Source organism: Lepeophtheirus salmonis, chromosome 11, assembly GCF_016086655.4.
Source record: "Lepeophtheirus salmonis chromosome 11, UVic_Lsal_1.4, whole genome shotgun sequence".
Classification (NCBI taxonomy): Eukaryota; Metazoa; Arthropoda; class Copepoda; order Siphonostomatoida; family Caligidae; genus Lepeophtheirus; species Lepeophtheirus salmonis.
The window spans coordinates 9,468,334-9,484,756 of NC_052141.2; the positions used below are offsets into that span (position 1 = coordinate 9,468,334).

General features: G+C 32.7%; 1 protein-coding gene across 5 annotated transcripts in view; it reads right to left on the bottom strand.

Moving 5' to 3' along the window:
• Nucleotides 1-786: 786 nt before the first annotated feature.
• LOC121125995 (sodium-dependent glucose transporter 1A) overlaps nt 787-16,423 on the bottom strand; it is a 61,978-nt gene continuing 46,341 nt past the window's right edge. For all 5 annotated transcript variants that reach the window (XM_040721275.2, XM_040721273.2, XM_040721274.2 and 2 more), the window contains exons 3-7: nt 12,720-12,982; nt 12,464-12,652; nt 9,980-10,158; nt 2,178-2,409; nt 787-1,454 (exon numbers count right to left, since the gene is read on the bottom strand). In XM_040721275.2, coding sequence (XP_040577209.1) covers nt 1,153-1,454; nt 2,178-2,409; nt 9,980-10,158; nt 12,464-12,652; nt 12,720-12,982 — 1,165 coding nt within the window. In that variant the 3' untranslated portion in view covers nt 787-1,152. The remainder of the gene's footprint in view (nt 1,455-2,177; nt 2,410-9,979; nt 10,159-12,463; nt 12,653-12,719; nt 12,983-16,423) is intronic.

The window sequence follows — 16,423 nt, forward strand, 5'->3', positions numbered from 1 at the left end:
AAAAAAAAAGAAATGTTCTTGGGTTCCTTAATTATTGTTCAGGAATAAATTAGGTAACTTAATATTCAATTCAAATACACAAGCATAAGTTATTAATAAGATTATTTTTTTAAATTTTCAAATGGTTTGACCACCACAATTTTGTGTCCAAATGCGCGCCTACCCCATGCGTCCGTGGAACAGCAGGGTTACAATAGTAGACTACGTACAATTGGGTTTCGTCGTTTGCGAGAGCACCAGTAGAAGGCGAGAGAATACTTATAATAATATTGAATTAAGACCCATTTTAATATCAGGCGTCTGTGGTATTATTTGGGCGGGTGGGGAGGGGTGGAGGTATAATACTGCTCATGTCTGATAAACAATGTATGTCACTTTTATCAAATTTTACAGACGAGACAAAAAAATTAATTCATAACTTTGTCGGTAGTTTCCTTTCAGACAAACCGAGGCAAAGATATATTTGTCAATAGAAATTTTTACTATAATTGCACGCTCACCTCTTTCCCTGAATTTTTACAGCTTCAACAATAAACAATTTAGTCATAGGATAAATCCAACCCTAGTTACAGCATTTATAAGGGTCTTAATGATATTTCTGAATTTTCAAAATGGGAAAGACTACTTTAAAAGAACATTTATAGTTTGCTCTTATAATCATATACTTTTTCTTGTAAACTTACCCTTTTAATTTTAGCCATTATTAACATTATACCTATATTATTATATACCTACTGGCAAAAAAAAGGAGTCGTTTTCCTAGCAAAAAATTGGTAGACAAACGGATCACGGGTTAGTCATTTATTCACTTTCTTTAATAGCTTAGCTATGTTAACTATTTATTGTCAAATTGTTTTATTTATTTCAATAAGTTAAACATTAAAACCCCAACACGAAAATAAATTAATAGACCCAAATTAATCACACATTTCCTTAAAGCATACACACGTATAAATATTAATTTAATAGAATGTCATATATTTAAGGTCCAAATGGTTTCTCTTCTGAATGTGATGTTGTTGTAGACAGTGACGTACATCAAAATTAAATACAAGTGCAATAGAGAGAGAGAGTAATCTACAAAACATTTCGTCATAGACAAGTACATATGTACATAGAAGAAGGACCAAAAGAACTCAAAGACCCTCAGCTTTAATTCTTCAAATCCAAATGTGGTGCTTCTAATGTCACTTCCTTCACTTTACGACTCAAAAGCCAAATGGTTGTAAATATAAATATTTGTACTGTGCATATCCCTGCCGTAATATGAATGATACCCATGGGACCCCATTTATCCCATGTAAATACAAATCCACTTACAGTGGGGAAAATGGCGGAGCCTAAGCCGCCGGCAATGAAGAAAATGGAGCTCAAACTTCCAGTGATGTCCCCCTTTCCAGCAATAAAGGAGTAGCAAGACCCAAATTGCCATGACACGAAAAAACCCAAAATAGCTAAGAGATAAACAATAAAAAGTTAGGGTGTACCGCAGGTCATACCTTCGCTTTTTATCTCCATATGGGAGACAGAAAAAGCGGATAGTTGAAATTCAATTATTGGAACCTTTTAATAATAAATAAATAACTTCACAAAGTGAAGAATATATAATTGGAGTAGAAGGACTTAATCGGTAACAATTGCTTTAAAAAGTTTCCATGTAAGATTAGACAATCACTGGAGTAACCATATATTTCTATTTATGTATGTTTAAAGTAACTTTCTGTTACAGGAGTTAATTGATTTGAGGACATAGAAGTTCCTTTTCATGACACCTATAACGTTCATCCTGTAATTATACTGTAAGGGTTCATGGTAGCTACAAAAAAAGCTGTAGTGCTTTACAAAATGAGATGTGATCTCCTCGGGTCTCATCCTTTAGTCAACGAATCGATTCCTAGTGCCTCTCTCGAATACTGGACACACTCACAAGTTCCTCCACATATTGCAGCATCAAAGTGCTTATTCTCTGAATATATCAACAAGTCGAAATTCATTTCTTCCTACTCTAATATTATATTTTTTCGCTTCACAAAGTTATTTCCTAATTATTAAATGGTTATAATAATTGAGTTTCTACTATCCACTTTCCAATTTCGTGATAGAAAGAGAAAGTATGACGTGCAGGCCGACTTATATTTTGCACTTAAGGTCAGCGTAGCTACAAAACCATCACTTACCCGTTCCGCAATAGAGAGCCATAACATTTGTTCCAGCACCAAATAAAAGAACAATACTTCCAACAAACGCAAACAATAGGCAAATGTAGATCATATTCCGTGGTCGAATAATTCCCGCTAATCCAACGCTCACAATTCGTCCACACATGAATCCTCCATTATAACATGAGTCAATGATGATAGCAGCTGCGGGTTGGAGTGCCAAAGGACCACAGATGCCGAATGTAAAGGCCTATAACATAAATATGACATGAGGCAAATTTTATTTATAAATGTGATTAAAATTTAAATTTTGATATGTGGGTGATAAAGCCAAGGCGATTAATAACTTAAACAGATTGAGCTGCAAAGTGGTGAAGGTTTGAAAACCTTTCATAGAGAGAACCCCCTTCTTTGATTTTAAATAGTTATGTTAATGTAAATTTATCTTGAAAATTATAATGCATGGGATGGGGCAATACATATTGGTCCGAGCTGTTCATCTCATGTATTAAGAACATTAAAACTGCAGAAAGAAATTGGTTGACCGACAGAGATTTAGCAAATATTCTCAAAATCAAGACAACATTCTGAAATAAAAATCTAGATAACATCATGGCTTGAAAACAAAGTCAAATACATCATTGATTTGATATTAGATAATTTAATTTATTTCTTTTTAGGCACGTATAATCTGTTGCTTGGTTCTTTTGCCTTAAAATATAAATAATTTGGTATATACGTCGTTAGACATTAATTTTGGTCTAAATTAATGTTCCCTTTGAATTTTCTAATCAAAAATGTAATGTTTATTGCTATAAATCTCATTAAATGTTTGTTTTCTGTTGGAATATAGATGGAATTATACTCCTGCCTCATATTTTGTCTGTTTGTCAATCCATGAGACTTATATTAATGGATAACAGAGAAGTAATTCAATTCTTCTACTCGAACCGTTGACGTGTTTGTTTATTTTTAAGATTATATTAATTTTGTAACCTATTTTGTATTTGTTTCGAACTCATTACATAGTGAAATTTTAAATGTATGCATGCATTGGAGTTTGAGGGCTTGATTCCATAATTATTACAATTAATAATTATTACATTTAATGCGCATTTTAGACACATATTTTGATTCAAATTTTCAAAAAGAATATCCGTTTTACCCAAAAAATAACAACGTATCAATATCATTTATTCATATATGAAGAAGAAATGTCATTGAGACTAGATGACGTTAATGACAGAATGCCCTGAGGCAAAATAGTTTATAGAAAAAGTAAATATTGTCCCATTGAAATATTTCAAGTGTCAATGCAGCCCAATATATACAAAGGTAAGGCATCTCTAGGTGAAACCTTCACTTAGAGGAATTCATATTTTTAAATTCATGTACTTTTAGTGATTGGACTAACCTTGTGACTTGGTTCAAGACGGAATTATTTATTACAGTTTATTCTTAACCCATTAAGAGCGAAAGTTTAAATTTTTTTACGAATTTGAACACCTCCTTCTATTGAATTGATAACTTAAAAGGAAAATGTATTTAAATGTCTCAAAATTGGAACATAATATTTTTACCCCTCAAGAACAAACCAACAATGAAAAAGTTGGGGACATGTGTACCCAAAAAATAATCAAAAAACATGAAAATCGAATTATTGGTGAAAGGTAAATTAAATTTGAAAATTATGTTACTATTACGTGATAATTAATTATTAATGTAAAAAAAAAAAGTAGGCTGAAAAAATTGATCAAAAGATACTTATTAATTATTGTTCACACAAGAAAATATTGGTTAAGCCTCCCTTATATCAAAATGATATTTTTTAAATAAAAATAAATTAACAAAGTCTCAAAATTTGAGCAAATATCCCCTTGTTATTTGTAAAATATATCGTTTAAAAAAAAGTAAATGCAAAGACGTTGCTCAATTGACAACGTCCTTGAGAAAACTGGTTGTCTGTAAGTTTTCGTCTCGGTCGTTCCTGGAGAAGAAAATTCCTTAGTGTGTGTATATTGACATTGAAAGAGGATTCCTATGTCAAATGTAATAGCATAATGTTAACTTATACCTTATGAGTGTAGCTCTCTCTGAACAATTGAAGACACATTAAAGAGAAAAGTATGTCTAAAAATTAGTAAAAATGTCGTTCCACTACGTTCAAAATGTCAAGAGTACCATTTTCCCAACTTCCTCTTTTGAATAAATACTAATATATTTACAAAGTACGAGCATATTCAATCTCCCTTTTATATTTTTATTCTGAATGATTTCCAATAGAAAATCCATAAGATTGGTGAAAAGACAGCCACTTAAACATTTGGAAAGTATTCTCATTGTCTTTGAAAGTTAGTTTTATCAAATACAATACAAATTTAGATACGAATAAACAAAACTCATAAAAATGAGCATAATGGTTTTTTACACAATTCTGCATATCTCTAATATTTTTTAAATAATCTTTTTTTGTCAACAAATTTTTGTTGGTATATATTGTGAATAATGTTCATTTATACAGCTTGAACAATTTCTGCCAATATACAATTTATGTGTAGGTACATACCCAAAAAAGTATCAGTGTGTTGCTTGGGTCTGAAAATCCTGGATTTGTCTGAGATCGTTATACTTTTAATGTACCAAACTATTAAAAAATAGATCTGGACCGCTCTTTAAAAAAACAAAAAACAGTTATACTTTGTTGTCAAAAGCTGTTGTGAAGTTTTGGGCATCATGGGAACAGCTGCCCTAGATTGAATTTATATAGGAAGAACGGTGTAGCGGGGTGACGATGTTTTTGTTCACAATAATTCGGAAAATTCAAATAGGGAGGTCTCAAATATTATCCGGGAGTTTGATCTGGGGTCTGGCAACAAGACTCAGTACATTGTCATATTTCAGACAGGTCCCTGAAGTGGCTGAGTGAACAATGCTATGCCTTTTTTTGGGACAGAAATATTGCCCGGCAGAATTATAGATTTTAATCGGAACAATAATTTTGCCGGAGCTTCGTATAATCTACAGCAAATCGAACATTTCATGCCATCAAAGGAGTGTGTCCATCCAAGAGACAATGCCCAACAAAGGAACTACCTTGTAGAAGCCTACTACTCGGTCCAGATCCAGGTTGTGATTGATGATGGAGGTGGATACATTAAATAAGCTCTTTTTCAACATTGATATGTACAATTAAAGCTAATTTTCAAGGTAATCCGCCGAAAAATGTGTTCTCAGTGACAATTTAAATATTTTTGAAAAATGCCCCGATTCGATTTTAAAACATTTATAAGAATTTTTGTATGATTATTTGTATTTGTAAGTTGGTATTCAGGCAAAAATAAAGTCATACAAAGTTACAAGTCTAGCATAAATCATATTTGTACAACTCATTTATGAGGATAAGGGAAAATATCAGTTCATAGAATAAGATCCGTAAGGAACGGTCTATACAGAGTGGGACCCAAAGCTGTAACAGCATTTGATAAAACTTTTATACATGTTATTTTTAATTATGAGTTTTTGTTACGCTATCAATCCAGGGTTGAAACAAAAATAAAAAAGTATTGTTTTTATCGCATGCCTCTATGTAAAAAATTGGAACATGTGTGCAAACTCTTATGATCTGATCTTCCATGTTAGTGCCGAAAAGGCTACATAGACCGTATGCATCTCAGTTTGGACTCCCTACAATATCAATAAGTCAATTACAGCCCCATTCAGTGAAGAAGAATCAAAACTCTTGTAGGAACATAATGGCTGATGACTTCTAGACTACCTCCACTTTCCTTTTTTTAACCCCGACCTTAACCTTCTAGACTGTTCAGTCTAAAGTACATTATAGAAGAACGTCTGTCACACCTCCAATCTAAACTTGGATTCGCTTCAAGTTGCCATAATGACAGCAGTGTCCGCTAAGAGCACTTCTTTCATCATCAAGAGCTGTCATTGTGTTTACCGGCTTGTCTATGCTTTTATTGCTACTAAAGGAAGATATATTTAATTAATAAAACAGCTGAATATATGTAGTATTTACATGTATCACAAATTGGCTTAAAGTTGTATTTTCTAGATCACATCAAAATCACATTTTTCAAAATGGTGTCGTCCTACTCTATGTTTGAAGTTCCCACTTTGTGTATTGAGAAAAAAACAGGGCACGATTAGAAAACGATTACATTTTAGTCCAAGATCCCGAGTTGAACTGAAATAACGGTGTTGAAAAGAAGGATTAAGACTGAACCAGATATAAATTCAGTTGGACTAAGTCTCAAAACTAATAACCAGGTGGATATTCAATATATAGGATGTATTGTACAGTTTCTTGAAAATTTGCATAGTTTTCTCATTTGAGGTACGTATTGGTATGTAAAATAAATAAATTCATGCATTCAAACAATATAAGTAGTTACCTATATGGTAATAATAACAGTATCCCGATGGCAAGAAAATTAATTTAGAGAGGAAAACAAACTTTACTCTAAAAGTTTTATACCATTGGTAGTTATAAACATTGAACAGCCTTAATGTATTACTCGACCTTTAATATATTATTTATCCCTCTGACATTAAAATTTAAAATGTATTTTAATATCAGCTGTCGATTTTTCTAGAACTCATTCCTCTTATTTGTGGAGGGGGGGGGGGCTCTGTGACAATCAAATTCAATTTTAGCCCAACTTTTCAGATGCTAGAGCATATTTTAAGCAATCATGAAAAAAATAGTTTTTATATTTCTGTCCACTCAAGTTACAGTGGTTCGAATCCTTTGATTATCCAAAGTATTTTGATGGGTTATAATTTGTTTTTCTTAAAAATGAAAAATAAAGATTATATTAGTATGTATCACTTGAGAAAAGGAACTTTATTCAAACTCTTTTGAAACTCAACAACATAACTTTAAAATTGAAAGTCTTGAAATTAAGCAGCATAACTTTAAAATTTAGACTTCTCAATCCCTTTACAAATAGAGAATGTCGTTAAAAAATGTCATTTTCAAATGGCTATAAAGATCAAAAAACACCCCTTGAAGACTGAAACTTTACAAACATATATTTTTCGTTAAAATGCAACGAAAGATCGAATTAACAGGTCATTCTATAAATTTTACACCCTAGTAAAAACGCTAAAATAAAAATTTGGAGGAAGTTGACCTTTTATATTACCTCAACACTCTACTTTAAAAACTTAAAATGGTTATATAAATATTGTTGTATGCATAAAAAGTCTTTAATAATCACGTCATTTCCGAGATTCTACTTATTACTTAGAAAATAGATTAAAAAATACGCATTCATGGGTCAAAAAGAAATTTTGGGGATAGAAGTTAGGTGTTAATTTTTATCATTTGTTCTTAAAATATCATTTGACGTCTAAAAAGTTTGCCTAAAATGTAATTTGATCATTTTCATGTACTCACAACCCCTCTCCCTATTAGTAGAGTTGTAGAAATGATAACTTGTCGGTCTGCTAATGAAACCTGACAATTTAAGAAATGACAGAGACTTAATATGGAGTTGAACATCAATCAAGTTATCGGTCTTTGAAAAAGTACCAAATATTAAAGTAACAGGACAGGACAGGGTCACAAAATTATGGAATCGATGTAATCGGTGTAAAAAATGGAAAATACTACTCCATAACACTCTGATAGATAAATTTAGATAATCGGATTATTGATTTGTAAGACTGGTAAATGAAGTTTTAAGATGAAAGAGCTGAATCAGATTACTGGAACTTGTCTGACAAACATTTGGTTCGATATCCAGAAAATGGCTACATTAAATTCTTCTTCTTCATTTTAAAAAATTATTTACAAATAAGCTTTTAATTAAGAGAGGTCAAAGTTCCCTTGTTATAAGGAATATTGACTTCCAGTATGTAATGAATGGAAATAAATTTGTATACATCCTTTTCCATATCTAGCAAGGAAATATACAGGTATTATTCCGAAGTCAATCCTCAATTATAGACTGAGTCCAACAAGTGCATACCCTAATAACCCCCATGAAAATCAAAAATAATAACTCCTTCATTGAAAAGTAGACATATTCATGATTTTTTATTAGTTTAATTGAATGTAGCTACAGAAAATAAATCGACTCGGTATTATATATAGACACATAAGTAGGAATTCTCTGATGTGTAATCCTCTTTTCTATTCCAAGCTCAACAATCACTTACACATATTTCTTCACAACAAATACTTTTTCCTACTCTTCGACTTTAATGCACTTCTGAATACTTTATAGTTAGATGTTCCCTCCTCAAGAATAAAGGAATAATGACTGGAAAATATAAAACACCGCTCAGATTGCAAAATTGAAAAAATGTCGTATGTGTTGCAGGACATATTTACCAAAAGTCATCTTATAATTAGTGCTCTGAACGATGATCGGTAGGGTAAAATTAGGCCATGTTTAGCTATAAACATATTGTTTACTATTAAGTAATGAATTTTCCAATAGTTCAAGAGCAGTGTTTGTTTTTAGGAGGTTGTACCGTAATTGGACCTACGGAAAAAATATTTGCTCAAGGCACTTTTCTTTTCATTAAATAGATATTTCCAATGATATTAATTAGTTGGGATCCTTCAGATCAGGTTAAAGTGGATTTTGTATATGAGGCTATTCAAAATTTTATTGTATTCTTTCACCATATACTAGAATCTATCCAGCTGAAACTTTAATCGTAGTAAAAGCTGTCAGATGCTACAAATTTCACATTCATGGGATCGGGAATATGACAGTAGGCCCCTAAATGTATTTTTTTCTAAGTACGTTTAAAATAAATTTATGATAGGTTATGTTGAATAAAATGTTAATGTCTCGTTTGATAAAAAAAAAATAATAATAACAACGACTTCTATGGAGGTTACACCTGTTCAAATTTTAACTTTTTTTCAAACCTTTTAATATTTAACTTTTTCCTCTTTTCCAAGATATATAGCAACTAAATATACCAGACATTTTGATATTGGACTTTGGAGAACGGGGAAAAGTTAAATATTAAAAGGTTTGAAAAAAAAATTAAATTTGAAGAGGTCTAATGGAGGTGCTCCACGTTGAAATCAGAATTTTCTCAGCTGAGTTACAATCAAAAATTAAAATGTGTTGCAGTTCTATTGTACAAAGAACATAAATTTAAGGACATTATGTAAGGTTGAAGACGTGGGTAAGACCCTTTTGTGGAAGTTGAAGGAACATGTGGAGTTAGGGAAAGGAATTACAATTGAAACGTATTAGAAAAAAATACATTTTGGGTCCTTATGTTTTCAGGATCAGACCCAATGTGCCAAGAATGGTGCAATTATTACTATCTTACAGACTGCTTTCTCGTGTCGACTAAAATTTCAGCTAAATAGTATTTGGTCAGAACATATTATTCCATTTTGAATAAGTTAATAAACCAAAATTAAATTTATCCGGATCAAAAGGGAAAACAATAAGTCCCTATGCCATAATTTGCATTTTCAACGTTTTGGTACTAGCGTTGTGGGGATCAGACGCCGGGGAGCATGAATATTCTATTTAGCTATTCGAAATGAAGTATGAACATGTCTTAGGGGTTTCAAGAAATTGCAAATTTATTTTCATAAACAGGTTTGTTTCAACGGTTTTTTTTTAAATGCACTGTATTTGAATGTGAATACATTTTTCCAAATAAAAGGTCAACACAAAATTAAAGTCACCTCCTATTTTCCTCTAAAGCATTATTCAAGTTGTCAAGTTACCTTCCTAATTTAAGGCTTTTTCTTTTACATACCGAAAATCCTAACGATTTTCAACCACACATATACCAAAATATTAATGATGTCAACTTACCATGGGTTGAAAAATCCGTTCAATTCCACAGGATAGAACATAAAATATAAATACAAAAACGAGCATTGTCTTCCAATGAGTGAGTACACGCTTTCCTTGGACAGGTGCCTCATTTTGGTCCGGAGAAGAAGAAGAGTAGTCTCCATAGCTGAAAATCGGCATTTTCAATGGAAGAGTAGCTAGAAAAAATTATTTAGACATTAATAAAGTAAAGCACTGCGAGCTATTGTTAAAGGTGTACAAAATATGTCGTAGAAATAGTTGGCAATCTGAACAGGCTTTAAAATTTTCTAAAGTTATTTTTTAATTCATGAGAAACGAACATATACCGGCCCGTGCAAAATTATTTACCGATGATGTAAATATACTTTTTAAGAGGTTTTGTGGCAACCAATCTGATTGTTTCGTATTTTTACTGTTAAAATAAACAAAAAAACCTTCCTGTGAGAGCGTAACAACTTCCACACGTGAGACCATGTCCAATCAGGAAACAAAGAGGATCGAAATTGCAGCCCTCCTCCGAGCAGGAGTGCCTCATAACAACATTAAGGAACAGGTTGGGGCCTCGTTGAAGACAATTTACAACGTTTCCAAGTGCTTGGAGGCTGGGGGTGATCTCAAGCATTCCCCTGGGGCTGGCAGGAAGCCCACTGTCTCAACAAGGCAAGTAAAGGCAGTGTTCAAGAGGACTCCCAACAGGTCCATTGCCGACTTGGCTAGAAAGATGGGAACGTCGAGATCAACTGTTTCAAGGGCATTGAAAAGGGCTGGAGGAAAGTCCCTGAGGCGTACTGAACGCTCTCTTAACTGAACGTCAGCGAGAAGTCAGACTTGAGCGTGCCAAGGAAATCTTGAATGATATCTGGACGCATCATCATTTTTTCAGATGAGAAAACTTTTACGGTCGATCCCGTTTTCAACAGGCAAAATGACCATGTTGTGAGCTTTGGAGATGCTTGGAGACCCAATGGGAAGGCCATGAAGCCGGTATGGTTCCCCACTGGCTCAGATTAACAGCGGAGGATTATGTGAAGATTCTGGCGTCCAAGGTCCTTCCGTGGATCAAATCCATAGTCAGCAACTTTCCTTGGGGGTTTCAACAAGATGGAGCACCGACCCACGCTTCCAAGACAGCTCAGGAGTGGCTCAAGGACAACATGAACTTTTGGCCAAAGACTACTGGCCTCCTCAGAGCCCAGATCTGAACCCACTAGACTTCCCTATCTAGGCGCACGTGGAGACCAAGGCCTGCAAAAAACGACACAAGAACATAAATGCCTTAAAGGCTGCTGTCAACAAGGCCTGGGCCTCCATGGACGCCGATTACATCCAGCAAGTCTGTGGCAGCTTCAGACGTCGCCTGACCAGTGTCATTGAGTCAAATGGTGGCTACATTAATTAAATTTGATCACAAGTCAAGTCATTCGAAATGTCATTATTGTCCGCAATATGTTCTGAACAAAAATCGGTAAATAATTCTGCATATATGTACAAAGTTATAACTAGAACTTAGATGAAGAGTATCAATGGTTGGAGTTGACTTGAGGATCGAAATTTGAGTTATTCCTGAGTATATCCTTGCGGGATATGGAGGGGAGAACTTTTCATTTCCTAATCTAATACAATGTCAGGACAGCTAAGCTGTTTTTCTCCCAAGAGTTTTTAAATTTTCAGAAATAACTCCTTTACTTACCAACAAGACATATTTTATAGCACGAGCGGAATATTCACCGAATGCACATTTTGCCAAACAGACATTTGGTCGAAAAATTATATTTAATCAATTTATATAGGCTATTGCTTATATTAATTCAATTTATAATGATATTGGGATAATTAATTATGTATTCTTCATTTAATAGATATGTCGGATAGGTAACTTAAATAGTGTTATTTGGCAGATTTTGTTTTTAAACTAAGTTAATTACTGATCACATGTCTTACATGTAGTAACGGGACTTGCCTCCCTACCACACCTCGAAAACGAACGACGCAATCGAACGAAAAATCAAACGAACCACCTGCAACACCAAAGACAAACTTCAAGGATTTTACAAGGGACTAAGTGGTATAGGCCCACTCGTGCTTTTGGGCCTCATACAGAGATTTTAATTGAGGCTAACGGTGATTTTATTGAATAAATAAATCAGAGTCCATCAAGCTTTCAAAATTTGGTTTTCTTTTTTAAAATCTGACATCTGGTTGGAGATAAAATTACGTTTCGAAAAAAAAAAGTCTTTTCCACAGCATAAATAGCTTGTATATGTTTGAATACAATTTTTTTCCAGAATAATGTTTGTGTAAATTTTATTATTTCCTTCAAAATTATATTAAAGGCAGCTGAAGTATACAAGGGTCTTAATTACGTACTATTATAAATTTTCCTCCCACTTTCTCTCTGTACTTTACAAAATGCCCACTTCTACTTATATCTATAAGGATGAAGTTTTATTTGTTCTTTTATAAATGAAAATAAATCCTTACCAAGAATAATATATCCCATTGAAGCAGCAACTGTAAATATTCCACCAATGAGGAACGGCCATGCAATACTCTGAACTCCATAAAGTGAATCAATCTCAAAATGAGGCGTATCTCCACTACTATCCGAGGAATTTCCTTTGCCACAAAGATCTTCCATATCATCATTACTTGGTGGTAGGAATGGACGTGCTAAAAAAAAAGACGTAGAAACAAATCTTTATTCCTATAAATTAAAGTATTAATAAATCCTCCTTACCCAGAATCGTTCCAAGGAAGCAACCAACACCACAAATGGCATGAATAGCATTTGTGAATGGACGGGACTTAATGGGACCCATGGTATAGATAATGAGGGATGCATCTGCAGTCATAAATGCCCCAATGCAAAAGCATTGAGTGAATCGGAATAATCCCATAGTGGGGAAATTGACAAGGAAGGGTATCACCAATGTAGAAAGGCCGGCAATGCACATAAGGGATCCCATGTATACGAGTTTGGCCTTTGAATTCCGTAGGTATCTATAATAAATGAATATGTGGACAATGTATTTGTGGTACTTCAATGTTAAAAAAAGCAAAATAAGTAAAAAATTCAAATAAATAGTTTGGCTACATTTATACATAAAAACAGTGGCGTTGACAGCCTTTTTTTTAGAAGAGTGAGGGGCTTGTGACTCTTTGAAATTTTATAAATCTCTCCCCCCCCAATTTTTTTCAGATCTTATATGCCCGTCCTTGCTAAAGAATTGAGACTCTTTGGGGACAAATAATAAAACACATTCATTTTAAAGGCATTTAGGCACCGAAGGTCCTGGGATACCTTGATGAGGTAATTCTTTGACATTGCGACCTAGGCCTGGTCGATGGAGGCCTTAAGGTCCTCAATGAGGCACTTGACAGGCCTGAATCTGGATGTGCCACCTCATAGAGTAATAAAGAGGATTGAGATCGTGGCTCTGTGGTGGCTATAATATCTTGTCCCAGAATTGCATGACTTTTGGGGTCAATTTTTTTAAAGTAGTAACAAAATATTTCGAAATTAAATATATAATACGGGTATATTTACTAATATTCAATATATTATTTAGTCAAAAACAATATAATATATGTGGTGTGTCAACATAAAAACAATCTTGAACAAAAGTTAAGTTATAGAGAAAATTCCAAGCTCGTTTTTTTTTATTACTTCATATACCACTCGCGGGCTTTGTGGTGATATTGTGTTCATCATATAGGCACTTTCAAACTCGAAAAACAGTAGCCCGGAATGCTTTAGTAGACTTGATGACATGACTGAAGGGGAACTGGCACCAGTAGTGCAGTTAACTCAATCCTCTTCTACTCATCAGCCATGGTCGTTTACTTTATTAAAAAAAAGTTTTTATCAAAAATAAATGTTGAGAGTGTTAGCTATCTGGAACCGTCGGAATTTTGTATCTACAATTAACTTGCACCGAGTTATAGGTCATTGAATTGGAGTCTCAATTCATTTGCATGTACCAGAATATATTTATAAATCTATTTTGGGTGTTATTATCACCCACAAAATCCAAAATAAAGGAACGGATAAGCAAGAAATTTAGACAATTTATTTATAAAACAAACAAACATGCTTATTTGGGCATCAGAGTTCATTAAGAGCCTCTTTTTAACAAATTCACAACTTCATTTCCCTTTTCTTTCTCTCTATCTGTCTGTTTCTACATCCCTCTCTCTCTCTCTCTGTTTCTACATCCCCCTCTCTCTCTCTGTTTCTTTTCTTCTACATTCAGCCTTTGTTATTATTTCCCTCCATTCAGTCCTGCAACGCGGACAGCCTCTGCTAATTTATATGAAAAATAAAACTATTAATATGAGTAATTAAATAACGGTATTAATAACTTTTGGGGCTAAGCCACACTCAATTGGAGAAAAAAGAATTCTAGCCTATCTTTGTGTTGACGGGAAACAAATATAGATTTTTTTTTTTTAAATAAAGTAAATCAAACTGCATTCAAAATACTAAGACTTCATTTATTTTAATCAAAGGTAATTTGGTAGACATATCTTGAGATATTATGATGTACAACATCTCCATCATTCATCAATAATGGAGATATGTGGTGTGTCATTATAGAAAGAAACTTGAACAAAAATAAATTAAACAACAAAATCCAAATTATTGTTTTACTTCAAATAACTAAACATACAGCCCAATATTCCATAGACGTATTTGACTCAATTATAGCTTTATTATTCAAACTACTTGGATACATTTTGATGACACAGGACAGTGATTCCCAACTTTTTAAATATAGGGACCCATTTAAGAACAATCAATCAGGAAACAACCCCAAATTTGAAAATGCACTATCATTACATTTATTTTTACGTACAAGAAACTCCCATAAATTGCGATCATAAATTACACAAGGGCACAATTAGAGGGGAAAATTTTGTGCAAAGGAATTGACGACAATAATTGAATATATCTATTAGTGCAGAATCCATAACGGATCTCAGTTCTTCAGTTTCTTCATTTGAATTCTGAAATATCCGGGATTATAGTAATTTGGAAATATTCTCGTTCAGAGTCGTTTTTTATCCTTAAAAGAATTCCCAAATTAAAAGTAAGATATATAAAAACTTATATAAAAGTTTTTTTATTGATTCTGTATTTGGTTTTGAACTCGATATATTTCCATTTTTTGCCTGAAAAATGATGATAAACGACACTCTTCTTAAAACCATTATAAGTTATTTATCCTCCACAGTAAAAAGGAGTATCATATAATATTTATTGTAGAAAAATATGCAATGTATAATTTAAAAAAATATGCATTCCATTTTTATGGGGGGTGTACTAGCAAATAGTCAACATTATCATAATATTTTTTCCGATTTCAATGCCAATTTCATGACGCCATGCACAGTAAAACGAATAAAGAGGTAATCAAAGGAAGATTCTTCTAACTCGATCATCCATCCCAAAAGATGTTAGAATTCAGATTCTAAATTCCACGAGGAACTCTGGAAAGAGAATTCTTCAGAGGCAAACTACCAGACCTCATAAGAGAGTTGATTGGAGTCCTTCCTTGGGAATGAGATAAAGGTATCCAAACAATAAAACGATCCTTTCACGATATGCAGATAATTTTAATATTTTAAAATGAAATCGCTTAAAAAATAAAAAATGGCACAAAAATTCTTGGAGATGCATATTTTTTAAAATTATAAAATGAAGATTTTTCTATAACATCAGCTATGATATATGATTTGAATTCTGCGCTCCTTATTTGGCCTGGATTCATTTAAAAAAATTCAGTGTTCCCTTGTCTTATAGATTATTTAGTAGTCAAGTAACTAGTATACGCAGAAGAAACGTTGGCTAGAATGATTTTTCTCAAAATTGAGAGTGGATTATTATTCGCAAACTAATTTTTTATCAATTTATTTATACAAATTGTAATAATAAACGTATTTTAAGTCAATTAAAAATTCTAAACTACAGCAAAAATTCTTGGATATCCTAGCTTAATTAAGTAATTTGAATAAATATCTATCATTGATGGAAATTTATCCATGAAATATCGGCTCACATGAAATAAAAAATAATAATTTTGACTTTCTATTTTTCTTGATTTATGTTCAAGACTGTATTTGTGTTGACTTATGTGAGTGTGCAAATTTAGGGTTTATCTGTATTATATTGAATCCTAAGACAAATCATAATTGCAAAATATATAAATCATATACTTGAAAGTTGTTGTTTTTTTGCAAGAGAGAGAAATCGTTTGTAATGTATGAACATGTTTATGAATTATTTGCTGTATTTTTATTAAATAAACAATCTATTTGAATTTTTGTGACATTTAATTTTGATTTACTTATCACATGTTTTTCACATTTTGTGTAAATAATATGTTTGAATGTTCATATTAAAGGTCAAATTAGGTTCATGACGAATAAGAACAAGTTATG